The sequence below is a fragment of the Pinus tabuliformis genome, chromosome J (assembly GCF_031772625.1).
Source record: "Pinus tabuliformis cultivar Carrire ecotype Pingquan chromosome J, CPIR1, whole genome shotgun sequence".
NCBI classification, from domain to species: Eukaryota; Viridiplantae; Streptophyta; class Pinopsida; order Pinales; family Pinaceae; genus Pinus; species Pinus tabuliformis.
The window spans coordinates 1,315,356,154-1,315,379,763 of record NC_142295.1 but is presented as its reverse complement, the minus strand read 5'-3'; the positions used below and the strand labels follow the sequence as shown (position 1 = coordinate 1,315,379,763).

Genomic DNA, 23,610 nt, shown 5'->3' with positions numbered 1-23,610 from the left:
TGCTCCTCTAGAATATCAGTTATGCTTATATTCAATATTTGGAAGTCCTCAATGTGCTCCACCATTGAACCCTTTTGTTTGAGATTTATCAATTGGCTAAATAAGGTGTTGATATTTGTATCCTCATAATGTGTTATCATTTCTTCTATAAAAATGACCAAGTGACAATTTGTTTATGATGGAAAAGCCATTAATACCATACAAACTGATTGGGTTCTAAATATAAAGTTGCAATGTGTACCTTTTGTGTGTTTTTCACATTATAGAGATTAAAATATTGCTCCATCTATAGTATCCATGTTACGGGATCCTTGTCATCAAACTTCCTCATACATATCTTTGGAATATGATGGGTCTTCAATACAACGTTAGAATTTATGAAATCATGATTAACACATTTTTGTTCTCATCATGAGTTTCCTCTACTACCTTTTCGCCATTAGGACGCATTTCTTGTAGCAAATTTGTCAAACCTTCCTTTAAACCTTCCATGTCTTTCTTCAAATCTTCCATGTTTCCTTTCATTTTTTCTTCGATACCATTTTTCAAACCATCTATCTTAGCTTCTGTTACTTTTTGTGAGAGTGAAATTTGTTGCACTTGGTCTTGTAATTTTGATATATCATGTTGCATTTCTTCATCTTCTTCATGTATCATAGTAGAGATTTTGGGTTGCTTACTAGGTGTTTCCATTTTCTTTCTTTGGGGAATCAATTAATGATAATTGTGTTTCACTATGCCCTTTGAATTACTTCAAACTAATTTTTCAAACAAAACTTGTGCAAATTTTAAAAACTACACACCACTTTTTTCGCTTTGTCGGAGCTCAATATTGAATCTATTGTATCTCTATAATTTAAGATCTCCAAGATCTGAAATTTCATCTTGTGGTAGCCCTTTGAGTCTTCTTTCCAACCCCACATGTCAGACCAATATTGGAGTCTTTAGAAAAGAGTTATTCCCAATTTCCCACGATGTCTTGATTATAGACTTGTTCAGTAGAGCGAACTTGTACAGAGTGCCACAAGTCACTATTTCGACCTTTGTAACTGAAATTCATACAAGACAAACTACAGTTTGTGAAATTTCAACCAATTTTTATAGAATTCAAATTTGATGCCTGAAACGAAAGTTATGAAGATTTTCCCTAGGTCACCTGTTTGAGATAGAATTTTGGAGCCTCCAAAAACCCTAAATTTCCCGGATCATATCTTTGAAAATATAATGAAACAAGATCTGAAATTTTTAGAAGAAGTTCATCAAGATTTCAGCTCCACGTGATAAAAAAATTAGCTTATGAAGCCTCGTGGATAAAAATTTATAGCGAAAATTCCAAGATGACTTGTTTGGAGAAGCGAAACCCTAGAATCCTAAGCTTTGATACCAAATGTTATACAACGAGCTCGCAAAATAGAAGAAGAGATAGATCAAAAACTTCAAAATAAACCTCTTTGAGGGTGAAACCTCCTTTACATTACACAAATGAACAATCCTTGGATTAAAATGACAAAACCTCCTTTCTATATATAGGAGTCTAAGGGGTCACAGTATAATTAGAGTTGACATAACAATAATAATGTAAGGACACAATAATAACAATAGTGGGCTTCTATGGGGCACAATAATAACAATATGGGGACTACGTGGGCACAACAATAACAATAAGGGGCTACACTTACAATAACAATGAGGGAATACACTAGTATTATAGGGAACTAGCACACTAAAACAAAATAATAATTCACATAGATTTTAAAAAATGTCCAAACAATTATCCATAACATAAAGAAACCTTGAGAATTTACAATTGGTTTAAACAAGTCAACAAAGAAGTTATTCATACCAAAAAAAAAATGTAGAAAACATATGGAGGATGATAAACCATGCAACTAATCCTTAAGATTGTATATCAACAAAAATTTTAAATTGAGAACTCTATAAGTACAATTGTAGGAATTGTCTTTATGTTTTCATATTTATCACAAGAAATATAAATTGAAAACTCTACAAATATAAATTTTTAAAATTATATTTATATTTTCATACTTACCATATCTTTTATTACTACGGAATTCAATCATCATTAAGTAAAAAAACCAAAAAACCAGAAACACTAAAATTGAAGAAAGAAATCTCACAAATTCTTTGATAATAACTTCAAGAGATATACTAAAATGCATGTTTTGAATTATAAAAATATCCTATAAAAATTAGTAATTTTCCAGCATGTTCTGGCTAATATTACAAAAACTGAAGAATTATGTAGTCTTGTACAAGCCCTGCACGGACTTTCGAGTCAAATTAGGAAACTGGTGGTGCATTTTTGAAGTCTATTGCTGCTGCATTGTTTGCCAAGACACTCCTCCCAGTTAATTCTTCCTGGAGAAATATTGGATAGTGTCTGCTACAACCATTGCTTCTGACCCGGCTTATAGGGCCGGAAAACCAATTTCCGATGACCGGGTTTTGAATAGTTCGCCCTACGTCAGAGGATTCATTAATCTTTATCCAGGCTACTCCCCTTCCGGATCTTATTGTCAGCGCTTGTCCAGATATTCATTTACTCCCCGTACCTCTTCCGATTCGGCAATCTACTTTCACAGCTATGCTAGCTTTTTCTAAATTTGTGCCTCCCCAGATTTGCAAGAAATTCCATCCAGAGTCTTCTCACTGCCAAGTATTTTGTCAGAACGGGTCTCTTTCCTCTTAATTGTCTACACCTCATCCAGGCTTTTCTCTCAGATCCGGACCTCTGTGTATTTATTACTAGGCCATCTGCCCCGATTTGGATATCTTCCTAGGATCCCTTCCCTCCCTACATCGCTTGGCAGTTATTTTGATCGCGCATGGAGGGTGGGTCCGACGCATCGCCATAGAGGCTATGGTCCGAGCTACCATCCTAGCCAAAAAGGAGTTGGGTGGTACCACATCAGCTAAAGACTGGCATGCTACCCTGGACGATGTGATTATTAAACCAACATTGTATGACGCTAATAGGGAAACAGTTCGATCTCAGCAAACTCTACTGGAACATGCCAGCCACTACAACAAGGCCCGAAAACCTGTTAAGATCACTCCGCCACCAGCTGCTATCAAATTGGACAGTGTTCACCTGACCGAACGCATAGAGAGCCTCCAGGATTTAGCATTAGTTGGCCGATGGCAATTCTCTGATATGGACGATGCCACTATGCGAAAATGGCTCGAGAAGCAATGGAAGCCGTTAATTGAATACCTTCCCATTATCTCTCAACTCATGAAAGAGTGGTATTGTTTCCATTTTTTAAATGCTGGCGACGCAAATACAATCTTGTCCTGGCCCTGGGTTCATAAGAGGAGTTTTCTCAGTCTCCATAGATGGTATATAGGGTACAATCCATTGAAAAACACCCCCTCGAACAACTTAATCTGGGTAAAGCTCCCAAACCTGCCCCTGGAGATGTGGTCGAAAGAAACCCTTACAGATATAGGCAACTCCATCGGCAGATTTGTCTACGTTGATCCATGGTGTCTTGGGGAGCGAGATAAACGCATCGCGTGGATTCTCAGTGAAAAGGTCTACAGGGACAGCTTCCCCGACCACATAGAAATCACATGGAGAGATCTCAAAATAAATCAGCGTCTTGACTTTTGGGGCATTCCCTTCAGGTGTTCTACCTATCACAGGACAGGTCATCTCATTAATTTCTGCCCTAGACGCCCGAAGTTTAAAAACAGGGTGTTTCATGAAAAATCCCGAGCGACTTCTCTGAAGTCCTCTGAATGGGAGAAGCCATCTCCTTTAGCCAGTTTTAAACAGGCGGCTCCGGTCGACGCTCCTTCGAACAGTGTTAGACAGGTGGTTTCGGTCGACGCTCCTTCGAACAATGTTAGACAGGCGACTCCGGTGTTACACAAAGATCTAGCCAACAGTATCAACCTGTCACCTCGGTATTTCTCACAACATCTCTTGCTGGATCCCCAATCCAGACCCGAATGCTCATCTTTGAAAGTTATTGGCGGGGAACAAGATTCACAACACTTCCAGTGTTCACCCCCCCTGATTCCGCCCGATGAAAGAGCCATTCCTCCCCCCCCGATCTCCAAGCCCTGGGACTTCTCAGTAGGCTCCCATTCCATCCTCATCTCATCATCCTCGCCTTCGCCCGAAACCATCCATCTTCCGCCCTCGAAAGGCAAAGAACTGATGATTTCCGCCACCCCCTTAAACTCCCCGGTCTCATCCCCTACTAATCATTTTGACAGTGACCTAGATCTTCTCCTAAGCAAGAAATCTCTTGAGCTGGAGCCATTAACCATCCACAAGCCCCGCAAGCCTTCGCCTATCCTCATCAGCCCGAACTCTGCTAAAAATATCACAGTCAGGAAAAAACACAATGGAGGAAGTAGACATTTTCGGGGAAGAACTAAGGATGCAGACAGTGGAGTGAGGAGCCTGTCCCTCATGGATGTGCCCATCATTGACATGTCAGAGTATCAGCCTCTTAGAGCACGCACGGCTGAAAAATCCCCCAAATGACCTTCATCATATCCATGAATATCAGAGGCTTGGGAGCAGACCTCAAATTTTTGGCGCTTAAAGACCTCTTCACCTCTGCCAAGCCAAAGATCATTCTTGTACAAGAAACCATGCACAGCAAACAGATGTCCATCTCCTACTTCAGCAAAATGTTTCCCACGTGGCATATGGCAGCCTCGGATGCTAAGGGTCTCTCGAGAGGTTTGGCGGTATTGTGGGATCCTTACTGGATCAAGGCCAAAGCCTTCAAATGTTTTGTGGGCATCCTTGTATCTACTTTCATCAAAGGATATAGCTTCCCCATTAATATATTAAATATCTATGCACCTTACAAGAACATAACCCTCTTCTGGGACAAATTTTTTGGCTCAGAAATATTCGAGATTGACTCATTAATGATTGCAGGCGACTTAAATATTACTCTTAGCTCAGAGGAACGTTGGGGAAATTGCAGAAAGTGTGATCCGCTCGCTGACCGAATTAAGTTTGAACTCCTGCACAGGAATCTTGTAGATGTTTCCCCACCCAAATTGATGCCCACGTGGGACAATGGAAGACTTGCAGAGGCCTACATTGCAAAAAGAATAGACCGTTTTCTTGTGCATCACAGCATAATCGACAAAATGGGAATGCCTTTCTCGACCATTGAGAATGTCTACATCTCCGACCACAGGCCTATTTCCCTCAGCTGGAAGGAAAAGGGGATTAGGACTGGCTACCCATTCAAATTCAACAGAACATGCCTAGATGACCCTGCTTTCAATGATTTAATAACAAAGACATGGACAGAATTATCTGCAAACAACACTTTTCCACCCTTTCTGACTTTTCGTGACAAACTGTCCAAAGTTAGGAAAGTGGTAAAGAACTGGCAATACAAAAAAAGACTGGCTGACAGAAAGGCTCTTCAAGAAGTGCAAATGGACCTGGACCGAATCTCCAATTTTTTGAAGGCCAACTCGCTCCCTTTCAGTTTGAGATGTCGCCTCAATGAGCTTAAAAAAAAGAAACAATCTTTACTAAAGCAGGAAGAATCAACTTGGTGGTTAAAAAGCAGGGAAATATGGCTCAAGGAAGGAGATTGGAATTCCAAATTCTTCCATAAGTATGCAAATGCCAGAAGGGAGAGAAACTCCATATGGAAGATTAGTGACGGTCATGGAGGCTTTCTCTACTCACAACAAGAAATCACAAACGAAGCTGTGAGACATTTTAAAAATCAATTCAAAAGAAAGGAAAATTGCAGCTTTCAGGATATCCTATGGGGCATCAACCTGGCTCCATAGATGTTCGACGACGCAAAAAATGAAAGTCTATTCCAGCCCATTTCGGAGGAGGAGCTTCTAGGTGTTATGAAGGCCTTTAAGAAGGATAAATGTCCTGGCCCAGACGGCTAGACCATTGATTTCTTCATTCACTTTTTTGACATCATAAAATCAGATTTGTTGAGAATGGACGAAGCAGCAAGAATCTCTGGCAACATTCACTAGATTATCTCCTCCACGTAGATAGCTCTTATCCCAAAGAATTTGGAAGCAATCACCTTTAGCGACTTCAGGCTAATCTCATTATGCAACATATCTTTCAAGATCATCACGAAAATCATTGCTGAAAGACTGAAAGCGACCTTAGCCAGCTACCTAACAAAGGATCAGCATGCTTTCTTAAAGGGGAGGAATATACTTGACGCTGTGGCAAACACTCAAGAAGGCCTGTTCTCCATGGTCTCCAACAAAACAGAAGCTGCCATTCTGAAAATCGACTTACAAAAAGCTTTTGACTGTTTAGACTGGGGGTTCATCAGATGTTTTCTTGCTAAAATTGGCCTGAAATCAAATGCCATCAACTGGATCATGGCATGCATCGAGAATGTGAACTATTCAATCATCATCAATGGCATTCCCTTCCCTTTCTTCCTAGCAGAAAGAGGGTTGCGCCAAGGATTTCCTCTCTCTCTGCTGTTGTTCATCCTTGCAATGAACTCATTGAGCCTTCACATCAATAAGTCAGTCTCCGAGAACAGATGCAGGGCTGTGAAGATTTGCAGGAACCACTTCATCTCCCACAATTTGTTTGTCGATGATGTGCTCATTTTTGTAATGTTGTGCAGGTTATCGTGGATGTGTCTAAACGATATATTAAATAAGTTTCAAAGCGCCACTGGTTTACAGATAAACAAGTCTAAGTCCACTCTTTACCACAACGACGCCAACATGGAAACGGTGGAATGGATATCTTTGCTGTTTGGAATAGAAGCAAAACCAATCAAGGACGGCATTAAATACCTGGGTTTTTGGCTAAAGGCAAAGGGCTACACTAAGGACGATTGGCAATGGCTTATTGAGAGATACTACAAAAAGATCTCCGCCTGGGAGTATAAATATCTATCTCTGGCTGGCAGAATCGTTTTATCCCAAGCCGTTCTATCTCAACTTGCAGTTTATTGGGCCCACATCTTCTTTCTCCCGGCCAGCATCATTCAGAATATGAACAAGGTGACCGCAAACTTCATATGGGGTGGCAGATCGGTAAAAGGAAAATATCATCTCACCAGCATGAAGAAAATCTCTCGGCCAAAATCCATAGGTGGCTGGGGCTTGCTTGACTTGAGGGCCTTCGGGAAAGCACTTCTGTGCAGGTCGTTATGGAGGGGAATCTTCGGGAAAGGGCCCTGGAGCACTACCATTAAATTAAAATATATGAGAGGCAAGAGTATGGAATACTGGTTTCACCTAGGAAGGATTGGAGTCAGGAACGGTTCTGCGATATGGCTCAGCCTCTGCAAGATCGAGCAATACTTCCTATCGAATCTGAGATGGTCCCTACAATCTGGCAGCAATATCTACATTGGCCTTGACCCCATCATGAGCGGACGTGAGAACATCTCCATTCCTGTAAGCATCCTTTTTTTCCTCCACAGCAAAGGATTTTTTACATGGGACAAGCTTATTTCAGGATGGCAAGGCCCCCTCCCATCATGGAAATCGACCATGGATCTAGGTTTAACAGGGCATATGGCAAATCAGTGGAACATTGTCACAAACGTTTTGAGAAGCTGTGGTTTTTACAGGTCTAGTCTGCATGATTTCCTTATCTGGAAGGTGCCTTCTGCTAACATACAGGTTCGCGTCAAGGACATATACACTGACCTGCTAAGTTTATTGCCCTCGATTTCCTGCCCCATTTTCCCTACAGTTTTTTGGAAAACAGGCTGCTCTCCTAAATCAATTTACTTCTCATGGCTGGTGTTTAACAACAAAAATCTGTCCTGGGAGAATTTAAAAAAGAGACAGTGGCACGGGCCGAGCAGATGCCATATGTGCCAATCTGAAGAAGAAACAAACTATCACATGTTCTTCCAATGTATATCTATTCAGCAAATATGGCGTGAATTGGCAGCTCTGTATGGTTTCCCCCTGGTCAATCACGTTTCTACTATAGCAGCTTTCAAATGGTGGAGTGGACAGAGAGAGACATGGCGCCCCTTCATTATCATTGTCCTATGGTGTGTATGGAAGTGGAGGAACAGAATTATCTTCAACAATGTAAAAGAGCCTCTCAATGATATTTCACAATGCATTATCTCCATCTATGACACAGTTCCGAAAAAGGCTCCCGGTCTCTTGAGGTAAGGCCTCGAGGGGAACCCTTCTTCTTCCAGGACTTCTCTCTCCCAGGCTTTTGATCCACTGTTCCAGTTTTTCATCGCTTTTTGGCTTCTCATCGTATTGGTATAAGGGGCTTCTCCTTCATGTATCTGTTTTGTTTTCTGCACTGTATCAGTTGTACATGCTTATGTATTTGCTCATCTCCATGTTCCTGATTATGTATGCCTTGTATCTGCTGTATCTGCTCTGCATCTGTTCATCTACAGGGTACAGCTTCCTTCATGTATCTGTATACATGTATTATCTGCATCCATCTTCGAGGTTCCTCTCCCTCGAGCTATTTCCACATATGAATTATGTAACAATCTGCTCTGTTATATTTTCTCAATATAATACAATACAACTTTTTCTTTTTGAAAAAAAATAAAAATAAATAAATAAATAAATGTCATAACCATGTATGGAAAAACAATTAAAAATAAATAAAATAATTTATTAATGTCTACTCAATTTGTTCAAGCTATGTTAAATTTTATTATTTCACAACATAAAAATGTTTTTGAATATTCTAATGATGAGAAACTCTAATATATAGGCTTATAATAATGCGGTATTTGGCAATTTAATGTAAAGCATTCAAAATTGCTCAATTTCGATGAGCTTTTTACCAATAAACCCATTAATATGTATTTTGACCATTTTCCCTTAAAACTAATAATATAAAAACCATTAATATCTATTTTGATCATTTTTTCTTAAAACCAATAATATAAAACCCATTAATATGTATTTTGATATTTTTTCTTAAAACCAATAATATAAAACCCATTAATATGTGTTTTGACAATTTTTTCTTAAAACCAATAATATAAAACTCATTAATATGTATTTTGACCATTTTTTCATAAAACCAATAATAAGTGGGCTTGATTGTGGGGAAAACTCCACAGTTAAGCGCGCTTGAGCTAGAGGCGATTTGGGATGGGTGACCTCCCAGGAAGTTCTGGTTACCGGGTGCAAGCCCCAGAAGCGATGATTGATGTTATGTGATTTATTTCACTGGTTTCAATCCCACTTCTTCACCCTTGTGAGCATCATCCGATGCAATGAGTGCTAAGTGGACTATTCAAAAATCATGAAAAATTAGTCAGTTACGACTACCTCTCATGGAAATGGTCATACATGAATGACTTACTTAACGTAGTTGAATCTAATATAATGCACTACGAAACCCCCCAATACTTAATTCAAAAAAAGAGTGAAGGGAACTCTACTAGAATGGTTCATGAGGCACAATACTTGCTAAGGTTTTGCAAATGGGGTAGCAAGCTAAGTGGGATTGATTGTGGGGAAAACTCCACAGTTAAGCGCACTTGAGCCAGAGGCGATCTGGGATGGGTGACCTCCCGGGAAGTCCTGGTTACTGGGTGCAAGCCCCAAAAGTGATGATTGACGCTATGTGATTTATTTCACTAGTTTCAATCCCACTTCTTCACCCTTGTGAGCATCACCCGATGCAATGAGTGCTAAGTGGATTATTCAAAAATCATGAGAAATTAGTCAGTTACGACTACCTCTCATGCAAATGGTCATAGATGAATGACTTACTTAACGCAGTTGAATCTAATATAATGCACTGCGAAATCCCCCAATACTTAATTCAAAAAAAGAGTGAAGGGAACTCTACATGAATGGTTTAGGACACACAATACTTGATAAGGTTTTGCAAATGGGGTAGCAAGCTAAGTGGGCTTGATTGTGGGGAAAACTCCACAGTTAAGCGCACTTGAGCCAGAGGCGATCTAAGATGGGTGATCTCCCGGGAAGCCTTGGTTACCGGGTGTAAGCCCCAAAAGTGATGATTGACGCTATGTGATTTATTTCTCTGGTTTGAATTCCACTTCTTCACCCCTGTGAGCATCACTCGATGTAATAAGTGCAAGTAGACTATTCAAAAATCATGAGAAATTAGTCAGTTACAACTACCTCTCATGGAAATGGTCATAGATAAATGACTTACTTAACGCAGTTGAATCCCAAAAAATGATATCTAATATAATGCACTGCGAAACCCCCCAATACTTAATTCAAAAAAGAAGAGTGAAGGGAACTCTACTTGAATAGTTCATGAGGCACAATACTTGCTAAGATTTTGCAAATGGGGTAGCAAGCTAAGTGGGTTTGATTGTGGGGAAAACTCCACAATTAAGCGCGCTTGAGCCAGAGGCGATCTGGGATGGGTGATGTCACGCCCCTACCCTGGCGGTGATCTTCCAACCGCACAATCGAGGGTGCGACACCACTGACCATTTTCTTTTTAACAATACTTGCAATCGTGGACTACACCTACTCCTATACTTAGTTTATTTTTCATTTGGCTAAGTACAAATTTCATTAATATAATGGAAACATTCACATTAACCATAAAAACATTATCATCATTTACACAAGTACGCAGCAAATATAAGTTGGGAGGGGCAACTACCTGTAATTATGAGTCTGCCCAAAACAATGATAATACTTCAAATTTTACAAATTTACACTCAGCCTGTAAATTTTACAACAAGGCTGCACCACTATGCAGCGTCGCCTTTTCACCAGGGGGAGGCACCCCTCGGACGACCTCACCCAACCTTCGTTCACTGGTGCCCAGCTCATCGTGTCGTTCACCGCACGCGCCCACTGTTCAGTTTTCCGGCTCACCGAACTCCCATTCAGCTCGCCCGCCAATCATGTTGTTCGACCAATGCCACTTTGTTCACTGATGCACCGTTACACCTTGCCCCGGTGCGTTCCACCAAACTCACCCTTCGTTTCGACTCACTGACGCATTCCACCCGAGTTTCACCCCTCGTCATTCCGTCATGCACGGGCACACTCCTCCCGACTCGCCCGTTCGGCACAAGTCATCGCACATCCACACGACTCCACCAACCGACGTAACCCGAACTCATCAATTTGTCAGCCGCCCGCACGTTCACCCAAACTCACCATCATTTCATTGTGCACAGGTGCACTCGCCCGACTCGCCCATTCGGCACGAGTTTGCACACCCGCCCAACTCAGCAACCGATGCCTCCATACAGGCCTTCTTGCGGTCTACCTGACACTTCCATGTGCGTTCACCCAACCATCACTCGTTCCACACCTTCGACCGTTCAACTCAGCTCATCCGGCTATCTGTGTCGTTGCACCGTGCGACCTGCCCGTTTGCAGTTCACCACACTGAACGTTGCCTTGTTGCGACTAAGTGCTGCGGCCTAGACCACCGCCTGCACCTCGCCTCTTACTTCAGAACCCAAGTGTTTAGCTCACACTTTACCTTTTGAGAAGGCTCCCTTGCTTGCACTTGCTTGGATTGAACGCCTCTCCAACACTTCACCTACACTTACTTATACCAACTCGCCATTGTGTGGGGGCGTCAGTCCATGGCCCAGCCAACCCACCATTTGCCATATTTGGTTAATTCTCCAACGTCGGCCATGGCGGGGGCGCCCACACCCGGGACCGCCTTGCGATATAAGTCCACCACCCGAAGACTTCAACACTTAGTCGTTTTCCCTTATCGCACAACTTCGTGTTTTCTTCGGTTCGCCCTTAGCTTATTGCACCGTGCAGGCACACTAGCTTGTACAGCATGTCGCCCTCACCTATCATGTGCCCATCGCCATGCGCGTTTCAACTCAGGGGCGTTACATCCTCCCCCACTTCAAGCCTTTGTCATCCTCGACAAACCTTCATCCCAGCGACCACTTGTCACCAACACTGCCAACCAACCATTGTCACAAAGTGCTACCAACTCCAACATCCAAGATGCTCATACTGCCTGCCTTCACTCCAATGTCACATAAACCATCAGTCTATATCCTCCATGAATAGTAACCTTCTCGATCCATGACTTCAACCAGTCCATATACTGCAAACATCCTTGCAACATATGTCATACGACTATCTCCATCATGTGTCAATTTCTCATGTGATTCTCTGCATAATACTCCAACCAACACAACATCTCAGTCGAAACCAAGACATCTATCTGACACAAACTCGGCGCATTGCAAGCCCCCATGACATTGAACTAGTTGGGTAGCTAATCCAACCATGACACTCAACCCATGAGAATGTACCTTCTTCATGCCACCATCAGTTGTTTCTTCAGCGTCCTGTCACAATCCCAAACTCAATCAAGAATCTGTCGAAATATGCCATGTTCAAGTCCATGGTATGCCCATCCCATCTGCAACATGTTGTTCATGATGCTAATGCCAATGTGCTGCTACATAGTTGCATTCATTCATGCATCATTCACCTGTCAACATAAAGAAGCCTCCTCCAAGGCCCCTTGTCAAGGTGGTGCAGCCCCTTCCAAACAAGGTCCCTGCACCAACCCATCTCCAAGGTTGTCTATCGAGAAAGGAGGGCCAAGAAGTTTCCTCCCTAACTCTCATCCACCCATGTATCAAATTGATGTTGTGTTCTCAAGTACCTGTGCACAGCCTCAACCTCCTCATATGTACAGCCAAGCTTCCCAAGCTTGTCTTCCGTCAACTGAAATTCATATATGCCCATGGCATATCTGCAAAACTCCAATATGCCAGCCGGATCCCTACCTGCATAATCCTCCCCAACCACTGCAATTGAAGAAGTATTCGAACTTCCTCCATCTGAAACTCCATCGTGAAGATCTTTGGTAGAATTCTCTTCTGCCAAGTGCTCCAAGATTCGTGAGATTGATCTCCCATTCCCTTCTTTCTTCTTCGCTCTTGTAACGAAGTCAACTAACTTCTCTTCCTTTGTTGTTTGAGTCATACTCCCAAGTCCTCTTTGCTTCACATCCTCATGCTTCACATTTGGATCTTTGGGGTACAAAGTCATAGAAGCCATCCTTGGTCTATATCCCAAGCAACTTATTCTATTCATCGGAACCAACATGGTTCTCCCTTCAGCTGTGATCAAGAGAATGTCCCGGTCCACCATCGGTATGGCTTGTGCAAGCTTCAGAAAATATTGCCCTAGCACCATAGAATGATCATCCAAGTCCACGATCCTCAAGTCCAACTTTCCAAACCAAGAGCCCACTCTCACCTGAGTGTTCTCCATCACACCAGTAACAACTTTCATGGTAGAGTTGACTGCTTTGAAAGCACTCCACTCTCTTCCCATTTTAGCTTTCTTCCCAAAAGACTTTGTTGCTTTCCTACTCAGGAAACTATGAGTAGCTCCCGTGTCCACCAAAGCTGCAAATCTCTTGCCACATATGGTTACCTGCACAAAACTCAACTTCAAGGAATCACCATCTTCCTTTGGCTTGATCTTGCGCCTTACATCAGCAACCTTTTTCAGCAACTCAACCTCAGAAGAGTCTATCGCCTTATGCTTCGACCTGACTTCCTTCTTAAGGTACTTCACTTCCTTGCTTGGCTCCTCTAAGAAACTCGATCCTGGTTCGGCTTGATTTCCTTCAAGCTCACCCTCCATCGCTTCCTACTTAAGTGCACCAACCAAGTGCCCATTGACTCCTTCTATCCGTAGCGAACTAAGCCTCCGAACATCCGTCTGATTGTCTCGGTGGTAGTCCCCAAGTCTGTCAATGTAATCGAGCTCATCCTGCTCTATCACAACGGCCTTTCTACCAAGAAAGTCCCTTTTCATCGCATCCTCAAGCTGCTTGACTTCAATCTCCGCCATGGTGCTTTTCTCCCTTAGTCGAACTCTTTCATCCAAGAGTTCTTGGAGTCTAAGACCATCCCGTCGGATTTCTTCATCAAGTCCCTTGAGCTCATCAGTCTCCACATGAAGATTATTCAAGTCTTCCCGCAAATCTGCCATGCTGCTCCCTATCTGCATCAAGGGTTCACACACTTGAACAATAGGTTCATAGCGTTTCTGCGATTCTTCTTTCCAATAATCACCCATGTTTTTCAGCCTTTGAAGTGCTCCTTTGACCGCCCTCATCTGTTTGGCAAGTAATCATTACCCGCTTCACCTTCAACAGTCATCGGCCTTCAAACCTGAAACTTCAATTGAAATCACCTGCAAACTTGAATCACCTTTCAGATTTCTTCGTCATGTATCGGCCTCTGAATCAACCTATCAGTTGCACTTCAACTCGTTCTCTAAATCAGGCCTCTAATACCACCTGTCACGCCCCTACCCTGGCGATGATCTTCCAACCGCACGATCGGGGGTGTGGCACCACTGACCACTTTCTTTTTAACAATACTTGCAATCATGGACTATGCCTACTCCTATACTTAGTTTATTTTTCGTTTAGCTAAGTACAACTTTCATTAACACAGCGGAAACATTCAAATTAACCATAAACACATTATCATCATTTACACAAGTATGCAGCGTATATAACTTGGGAGGGGCAACTCCCTGTAATTATGAGTCTGCCCGAAACAATGATAATATTTCAAATTTTACAAATTTACACTTAGCCTATAAATTTTACAACAAGGCTGCACTGCCGTGCAGTTTCGCCTTTTCACCGGGCGGAGGTGCCCCTCGAACGACCTCACCCAACCTTCATTCCCTGGCGCCTAGCTTGTCGTGTCATTCACCACACGTGCCCACTGTTTGGTTTGCCCGCTCATCGAACTCTTGTTCAGCTCACCTACTGATTATGTCGTTCAACCAACGCCACTTCGTTCACCGTCACACCGTTACACCTTGCCCGGGTGCATTCCACCAAACTCGCCCTTCATTTTGACTCACCGACATGTTCCACTCGAGTTTCACCCCTCGTCGTTCTATCGTGCACGAGCGCGCTCCTCCCGACTCACCTGTTCGGCACGAGTCGTCGCACATCCACACGACTCCACCAACCGGCGTTCACTCGAACTCGTCAACTTGTTAACCGCCTGCACGTTCACCCAAACTCACCGTCGTTTTGTCGTGCACGGGTGCACTCGCCCAACTTGCCCGTTTGGCACGATTTCGCACACCCGCCCAACTCACCAACCGATGCCTCCGTTCAGGCCTGCCCGTAGTTTACCTGACACTTCCGTGTGCATTCACCCAACCGTCGCTCGCTCCACGCCTTCGACCATTTAGCTTGGCTCGTCTGGTTGTCCGTGTCATTGCACCAACCACATCGAACGTTGCCTTGTTGCGACTAAGTGTTGCGGCCTAGACCACCGCCTGCACCTCGCCTCTTACTTCAGAACCCAAGTGTTTAGCTCGCACTTTACCTTGTGAGAAGGCTCCCTTGCTCGCACTTGCTTGGATTGAATGCCTCTCCAACACTTCGCCTATGCTTACTTATGCCAACTCGCTATCGTGTGGGGGCGTCAGTCCATGGCCCAGCCGACCCACCGTTTGGCATATTTGGTTACTTCTCCAATGTCGGCCATGGCGGGGGCGCCCACACCCGAGATTGCCCTGCCATATAAGTCCACAACTCGAAGACTTCAACACTTAGTCGTTTTCCCTTATCGCACGACTTCATGTTTTCTCCGGTTAGCCCTTGGCTCGTCACACCGTGTGGGCGCGCTGGCTTGTCTAGCTCGCCGCCCTCGCCATCGTGCGCCATCGCCATGCGCATTTCAACTCGGGGGCGTTACAGGGGACCTCCCAGGTAGTCCTGGTTACCAGGTGCAAGCCCCAGAAGTGATGATTGACGCTACGTGATTTATTTCACTGGTTTCAATCTCACTTCTTCACCCCAGTGAGCATCACCCGATGCAATGAGTGCTAAGTGAACTATTCAAAATCATAAAAAATTAGTCTCACGAAAATAGTCATAAATGAATGACTTAACGCATTTAAATCCCAAAAAATAATATCTAATATAAATCATTTCGAAATTGGACAAAAATGTAAGAACAACCATTTAATAAGACTTAGTCACACATACCAGGAATGAATATTCGTCACGGTAACGAAAAGTATCTAACCTTTGAGTCAGGGTAGACCCCACTTGGCCCCGCGTGTCAGGGATGAATATTCGACTACAGAAGGTCTGCTGCCAATTGGCGGAGAGTCAATGCGCGTCAGATCTCACGTGTCACGCGCTTACATCGTGAAAGACGGTGACTTAGGTCCACCGGTACCGGTGAGTTGCCTTCATCGCGAAGTACTCTTACGGTTTCCATGTTTAAAACCTCGTTGGCATTCTTGCTTTCTACTCATCGCACAACGCAGACCATTCCGATCATTTTTTAGGCGCAGAGAGAGCGATTAACAATTCGCAATTGCAGTTGCAGATTTCGATTCCCTTAAGCTCTATCGTGATCCAGCCATGTCGTCCGAGTCGAATCACCAGGTTTGGCCAAGCTTAGCAATCGTTTTTTACATCTTCTGTTTATTTTTGATTGATTGCAGTGCCATGGCTTATGTGTGTTTTGGCTTTGCAGAATGAAGATCAGACGCTTAAATACCTGGGATTTTTCCAGGTTTCCGCTCAGAAGGTAACCACCCGCCTCTCTGTTATCTACGATTATGCGAAAGAGAATTCAGGGCCTCTAAAACAGGGGGTGGATGCCATGGAGGGAATTGTGAAGCTTATGGTCGGGCCCGTTTACCGTAAGATCGAGGGAAAGCCCTTCGAAGTTCTGCGTCTCGCCGATAGAAAGGTATGCCGACCTGCCCTTATCAAGACCTGAATTTATTTGCATTTTTTTTTGCCTTTTTCTGCCCCTGCATTTTACACGGAAATTCTGAAGATACAGGGGTTTTTACTTCGCCTGATCGGATCATCAAGTTTAATTTGATTGCATTCCTAAACCAGAAGTAAAATCTACGGTGTAGTTTGATTTGTTCTTAATTAAACAGAAGAAGAAAAATCTAGCGTTTAGTTTGATTTGTTCTTCATTAAAGCAGAGGAAGGAAAATATAGGGTTTCATTTGATTTCTTTGTGTTAAGTTCAGTTCAGTGTGTAGTTTGATTGGTTCTTATTTAAACCAGAAGAAGAAAAATTTAGGATTTAGTTTGATTTGTTCTTCATTAGACCACAAGATTAAAAATACAGGGTTTCATTTGATTGAAAAATATAGGGTTTCATTTGATTGGTTGTCTTTAAGTCAGAGCAGTATGTAATTTTTTTGTTTTTTTCCTTAAGGTGGATGATGCGATCGTTAAGCTTGACAGTCATGTGCCTCCATCACTCAAATCAAGGACTTGTGAACTCTACGGGGCAGTGAAAAAGGCACCCGAAGCTGCCAGGTCGGTTGTGACTAACATTCGGCAAGTCGGTGTATTGGAAAAGACCAAGGAAGTGGCAACGACTTTGTACGTCAAGTCTGAACCTGCAGCCAAGAACTTCTATAACAAGTATGAGCCTTTTGCAGTGGACTTGTCCCTCTCGGCCTGGTACAAGTTGCGTCAGGTTCCTATTGTTCCCAAGGTTGTGGAGGTGCTTATACCACCGAGTGCTTATTGTGTAGAGAAGTACAATTCTGGGGTTCAGTATTTATCTGATGGGGAGTACTGGGTTGCGGCTTACCTTCCTGTGGTTCCTGTGGAGAAGTTAAAAAATTCAATTCGCAAGGAATTGAAAATGAATGAAATTAATGGTTCTGAAATTAATGAAGTTGGAGAGATTCTGCAGTAGATAACTTTAATGCAGAATGAGTCGACTGAATGCAGTCATTTGTGGTTGGGAAGCTTTAATGATAACTTCCTCAAATCGACTGAATGCAGTCATTTGTGGTTGAGAAGCTTTAATAATAACTTCCTCAAATCTCATCGACATGATGCTCTTTTGTGAACTGCCTTTATGAAATGCTCATTGAAATGAAGAAAAATAATGGATCTGAAATGCTCATTGAAATGAAATTAATGAAATTGGAGAGATTCTTCAGTAGATAACTCTATTATTAATATCATTGCTTGCACCTATGTTCTTGAAATTGAATAAAGCAATGAAGAATTAAGTAAGTCAGAATATACACACATCTTCGGTGGTTTTGGCAAAAAAGGCAACTGAGAGATGCTTTAAAAATATTTTCCAGTCATCCCAACAGAGCTAAAGAGCTTAGGGTGATTGAAAGAGGGACTCAGTTATTCAATGAGAATTATCTTTCAATTATTCGTTTTTAATCACCTAGGCATTCATGTCTCTTATGGACTATCTATTATGATAATTCATAAATATAATTCAGTTATGAACATTATGAGCTAGGCATTGCTTGTGAGGATTAAACCCCGATGGGGCTAGAATAGGGCCCTACTTTCACTGACCTAGCTTTATCATTTGCAAATGTTTCATAAAAAATGTTTTAAAGATTCAAACAACAAAGAGTACATCGATCTTACCTGGAAAATTGGAATTGATTGAATGTTTGTAAGCCCTTTACTGTTGCTCCTCCATTCAATATATCTATAGTGAGAATCGAACAAAATACTCGTTTGCAGCACTAGAAAATGAAATTGCACGAACTTTCAATCTGTGTCCTACTAATTGAAACCTTCAACCCATATCCTTCCAGTAGGGAATTTCTAGTGGAATGGTGACAAATGTTTTGTAAATAAGCAATTTCTAACTAACCTATAGAACAAACAACAAAGAGTTCATCAAGCTTACTTGAAAAATTGTAATTGTTTGAATGAATGTAAACCTAGTCCCTTTACTGTTATAGCATTGCTCCTCCCTTCAATCTATTTATTGTCAGAATTGACCAAAATACTCCTTATTAGCAGCATTGCAAAAAGAAAATTACACCGACTTCAAATTATGGGCAATACCTATCCAACACACAAAGTGTATTGTCATTCTTTCCCAATGTCAATCTTCCCCAACCTACGACTAGATTCTTCGAGTCGTTGTAAGGGTTGGTGACTCATTTCCAACCAGGTTCACATATGGATCAACTAGATCAACGGATGCTATAAAAGGTTATTCAAAAGGTTTCCTTAATGGCTCAGACATAGATTGAAATAGAGTGAGTCGCTCCAAAAGGTATGATACTTCACCTCAAAGTAGAGCACTCTCATTTTAAAGGGATATGAGTTTGAGATTCGTTGGATAGAAGGGAGGCTTGGGTAAGACATTGCGCCATGTTGAGGGCCAGAAAAACAAAATATATAAAGGGTCAGGATCCTTCCTTATTTCCTTGCTCCCAAAATAGTGGTGTGGCTGGTTAGGCATTACTGGCTTGCTCTTGGCTCTGTGATGCACCTTTATGCCACCATTGAGAAGGCTTGATGTGACCACTCTGCTCTCCTCCCTAAGCATAAAAAGTATTTACATTTCCCTCTTTGGGAAAAATATTGAGAGAAATGAATAGATATGGAAGAGATAAATCAATTCATTTTCTTATTATATTCCCTTGATCCTTATAAAAACCACAGGGCCTTATAAATAGAATAGTGGGATGCTCACTCAACTAGAAGCTTGGTGCAACCAATATGTATGCTACTCACTCAACTGATTTATCAATTAGTGAGGACATTTGATATGTCCTCGATCCCGTTGATTTTCGTGCGGCTATTGAGTAGGTGACTTGATGCAGAGCTCTCCAACTACTTCGATCTAGGCTTGGTTGAGAGCCACAAAATTTGATATGTTAGATGTTGGTGTTGAAGGGATAATTGTAAATTCTCTTCCTTATGCAGAGGTGGCATTTAAGGCACCCAGGGCAGAGCAGTTGGCACTTGACACCTCATGTTGAGAAGGTATGTTTTAATATTTTGTAAAAGATGGATTAGTGGTAGACGACGTGGTAGTTGGCGACTTGACACCTCCTCATGTTGAGAAGTACGTTTTAATATTTTGTAAATGATGGATTAGTGGTAGATGTCGTTCTCTAATGTCTTTATGAGAATAATCTTTGAGAAAATATTATTTAAATTTATTCTCAACTTTTCTACCATGATCAGACTAGTCAATTATTGGAAGTATGATTCACAAATTTCATTATATCTACGGTGCCCTGATTTTGTACTACCAAAGAAACATTGAGAGATTTTAACAAATAAATGTGTTGGATTGTAGCAAAGTGTAACGAGGAGGTCGAGCTATTTTTTCAAATGTTAGGATCGAATGCCCTTGTGACGTGCCATTGTTAATTGGTTTGTTTGGCTTCAGATATATGGTGCAGATTGGAGTTGAAAACTTTGAAACAATATTTCTACTATTCCAACTTTCACATGACACATTATGACGTAGGATGTGTTATAGCTCCAAATCTCACTCTTATGGTTTGTGATGCTGCACTTATGGCCTAGGGCAACCCCTCCTTCCAGACCTGGTCCAAAAATTTAAAAAACAGTGTTTTATTCCCTATACGCGACTTTGCCCTGTATTAAACGCGTGTATACGCGGGTCTGTCATACCCAACCCGCGTGTATCTATTAAAACACTTAAAAAAATATAATTTCCTCTTTTTCGGGCGGTGATCGCGGGTTTACCTGCTGGATCACCTGTTAGTGCCCGTGGCCCAACTGTTCCCAACCAACTCCTAACTAAAAAACTACTTTGGAGAGGGTATAAAAAGACATCAAAGGGAAGGCCAAGGGGAGAGAGAAAGGAGAGCAAGATTATTATGCTGAGATTTTTCCCTTAGACCAGGTCTGAAGTCCTTGGTGCATTCTGCACTTCCCCCATTTTGCATAGGAAACCCTTGTTTCCATGTGTATTGGTGATCATTCATCCTTGACATCATCATTGAGTAAGACTTGGAAGGAGCTCTTGTTGGAGGCTGGAGGCTGGAACGAATCCGGGAGGAAGCTTGCTTGGAGCCTGCTGAAGGTGTTCAGGTGATATCTTTCCGATATATGTACTTTATTTGCCTTTATATATAAAGAAACACGTCTTTGTTCCCGAATAATCTTTCTTTATGCTTATGAGATTCTTGTGTTGAATTCTTATGAAAGTGGTTACTTAAAGATTTTTTATAACTAACTTTATAGCATAAAGATGATTTATATATAAACTTCTATACATGTACTGTTGTGTTCTTTGATTTGTTTGTCTTGCAGGTCAAAGAAAAAAGAAGGGAACTCCAAGAAGGGTTTGCACCCTAACGGTCTTCTCGAACGTAGGACCTTAGGTATGTACCCTAAACATTAGAATTTGCTTAAAAGTAAAAAAAATGGCTGTGTGTGTGTGTTTCTTTGTATAAGCAATTTTCAGTCTGGTAGAGTCTTAGCCCAAAGGACCCTAGGGGTACTTTCCCTTCAACCAGAATTGGCGACTCCGCTGGGGACAACACTCTTGTTGTTCCTAGTTTGGGTAGTCCTCAAGCCAATCAAGGCTCAGTCCCTCTGTTTGTTGGTTCTGACTGTCTGATATTTTCTTGAACTCCAAGCTTTTCCAGTTTTTCAGTTTGTGTTTTTTATTTTTCTTGAAACACTTCATATACGCACTTTTTCTGGATTACAGAAGCGTATATACGCAAGTTGCACTAAGTAAACCCGCATATACGCAGGTTTCCTTAGTTACAGTCGCGTATACACGCATTCTGCAAATAATTGCAGGCGCGTATATCACATAACTTTCAAGATTTATAATTTTTCTTTTGCTGAATGTCTGTCTGGTGGTTTGGGTCAGTTTAAAACAGTCAATTCCCAGTGACAGTTCTCTGTTTAACAGGGGGCATCTTGTTTCGAACTCTCTCTAGTTATAAGGAGTGCTAGTCTTGTTTTTCGTTGATTGCAAGCGTCATTGATTTTTGACACACAAGGTTTCTGTTTAAGAATCTTGATTGCTCTGTTTCGGCAGCGTGGGAAGATTGTCTTCAAATCTTTGTGTCCATTTTGTTTTCATGACATTTATGTTTGCTTAACGAAATCGTTTTTATGACCATTTACTCCTTTGTTTCGGGAAATTTGCTTGTTACCAGTTTCTTGAAACTTGTCTTTTGATATTTTGGACTTTCATTGCTGCTTTTGATTGTCAAAAGCGTTTTCGAACACATTTTATTTTTGTTGAGTTTTCATCATTTGAAAGGTGTCAATTCACAAAAGTGTTTGGTGGCTTGTTTATCAATCATTAGTGTCAGTTTTTTTTGAGAGTTTTCCTTTGAAAAAGACTTTTTGGTTTGATTGAAAGAAAATCTTTTGAAAGTTTTTGAGTTTCGCTTTCTTAAACTTGCTTCTCATCTGATTTCCTTTTTTGCGAAGTGAAAGTGCTTTGTTTTTTATCTTAAAACTTGTTTTTATTGTTTGGACGAAATGATTAGTAACAAATCATCTTCTATCTAAGCATTTCAGTGGCAAGACAAAATTTGGTAAAGCAGCAACTTTCCTTCTTTGTTTGCAGAGTAGTCTTAAAATCTTGCATTCACATATAGTTCTTGCATTAGCATAGCTTTGCATCCTCTTTTAGGCATGCATAGTTTTGTTAGCTTTTGTGAGTGTGGAGTTTGAAAAGAAAGCAAAAAACTTTGTTTAATTTGAAGTACATCTGAACCTCATAGAAATTGCTCTTCATCGAAACGAAAAAGTGCATGTGCATGTAGTTAGGATAGTTTTTTTTTGCGTCCTAAAACACCACAAGTTTCACCTCCATTACCTTTGACTTAAAGAACAGCCTAATAAAATCAAGCGCTTAATTAAAATCCACTAGAACTTTTTGTTTTAGTTATTACACCAACAAGTTTAGGATTTTAGGGCCTTGGATTAGGCGAGTGGAGAGTTAACTCTCCAAGGCCACACAAAACGTCAAACATAAGAGTCTGATTAAAGAGAGTAAATCCAATAGCGTTAGGGAGACCAGGAAAGCTCCGGATCTGGGAGTTAAGCACGAGGGTCTGTGAAGACAGGGAAGAGAGATACCCCCTCTCCTACTTGTCCGAACTTACCTCACGACTGTTCCGCCTGGCTTCTGCGACGAGTTGGTACCCATAGTTGCCTCTCCTAGGGATCTACATAGGTGGCTGCGGAGGGGAATCCCGTGGCACCTGAGGTCGACGTTGTATCACTCTCGACAGTACTTCCGGAGGGCACCCTTGCGAAGCTTGGGGGCTTGCACCGGCGCAGGCTGTTGTTAGGAGGTCAGCGTAACTTCCTCTGATACCTTCGCTGATAGGACTGGGCCCTCATCATCCCAGACTATCCTCGGAAGGCCCTTTGATTCACTTTCTCGTATTTTGGTGTCCGGTCTCAATCACCCGGAGCGGAAATACTTGAAAGTTGTTTGACTGGCTGTATCTTTAGGAACTTTATACTGTGTGCTCTGTGCTCCTAGTCGGCTTAGCTTTTAATTTTTTTTGAGTCTTTAGTTAGATCTTAACAAAAAATTCAAAGTGGCTGACCGGTCTCCAAGACGGTCTCGAAGACTTCGTGGTCTCTCGCCACCTAGTTTAGAGCCTTCTCCTAGAAGGCGCAGAGGGAATACTACCGGTGGGGTCCGTCCCACGCCGGCTGACGCATCGGGGATTGATCCTCCTCTCGGGGATATTAACGGCCAAGCAAGGCCTGGTACTTTTGAACAAGAGAGGGACGCTCCAATCTTTTCTCAAGTTCGCTTTCAAGCGGAGGATAACGTAGAGGTAGAAGAACTTTCAGAATCATTAGTGATTCCAAATTCTCCACTA

General features: G+C 41.9%; 1 protein-coding gene across 1 annotated transcript; it reads left to right on the top strand.

Annotated features, from left to right (window-relative positions):
* Positions 1–16,233: 16,233 nt before the first annotated feature.
* LOC149232096 (stress-related protein-like) lies at positions 16,234–17,822 on the top strand. The gene is made up of 3 exons (XM_089379350.1): positions 16,234–16,396; positions 16,488–16,706; positions 17,193–17,822. The coding sequence occupies exons 1-3, from the start codon at positions 16,373–16,375 to the stop codon at positions 17,682–17,684; spliced, it is 735 nt and encodes a 244-aa protein (XP_089235476.1). The 5' UTR covers positions 16,234–16,372; the 3' UTR covers positions 17,685–17,822.
* The last annotated feature ends 5,788 nt before the right edge of the window (positions 17,823–23,610 follow it).

Coding starts and splice junctions, on each gene's coding strand:
- LOC149232096 (XM_089379350.1), top strand. CDS start 16,373: ATGTCGTCCGAGTCGAATCACCAG. Junction 16,397..16,487: donor CGTCCGAGTCGAATCACCAG/GTTTGGCCAAGC, acceptor TTGGCTTTGCAG/AATGAAGATCAGACGCTTAA. Junction 16,707..17,192: donor TGCGTCTCGCCGATAGAAAG/GTATGCCGACCT, acceptor TTTTTCCTTAAG/GTGGATGATGCGATCGTTAA.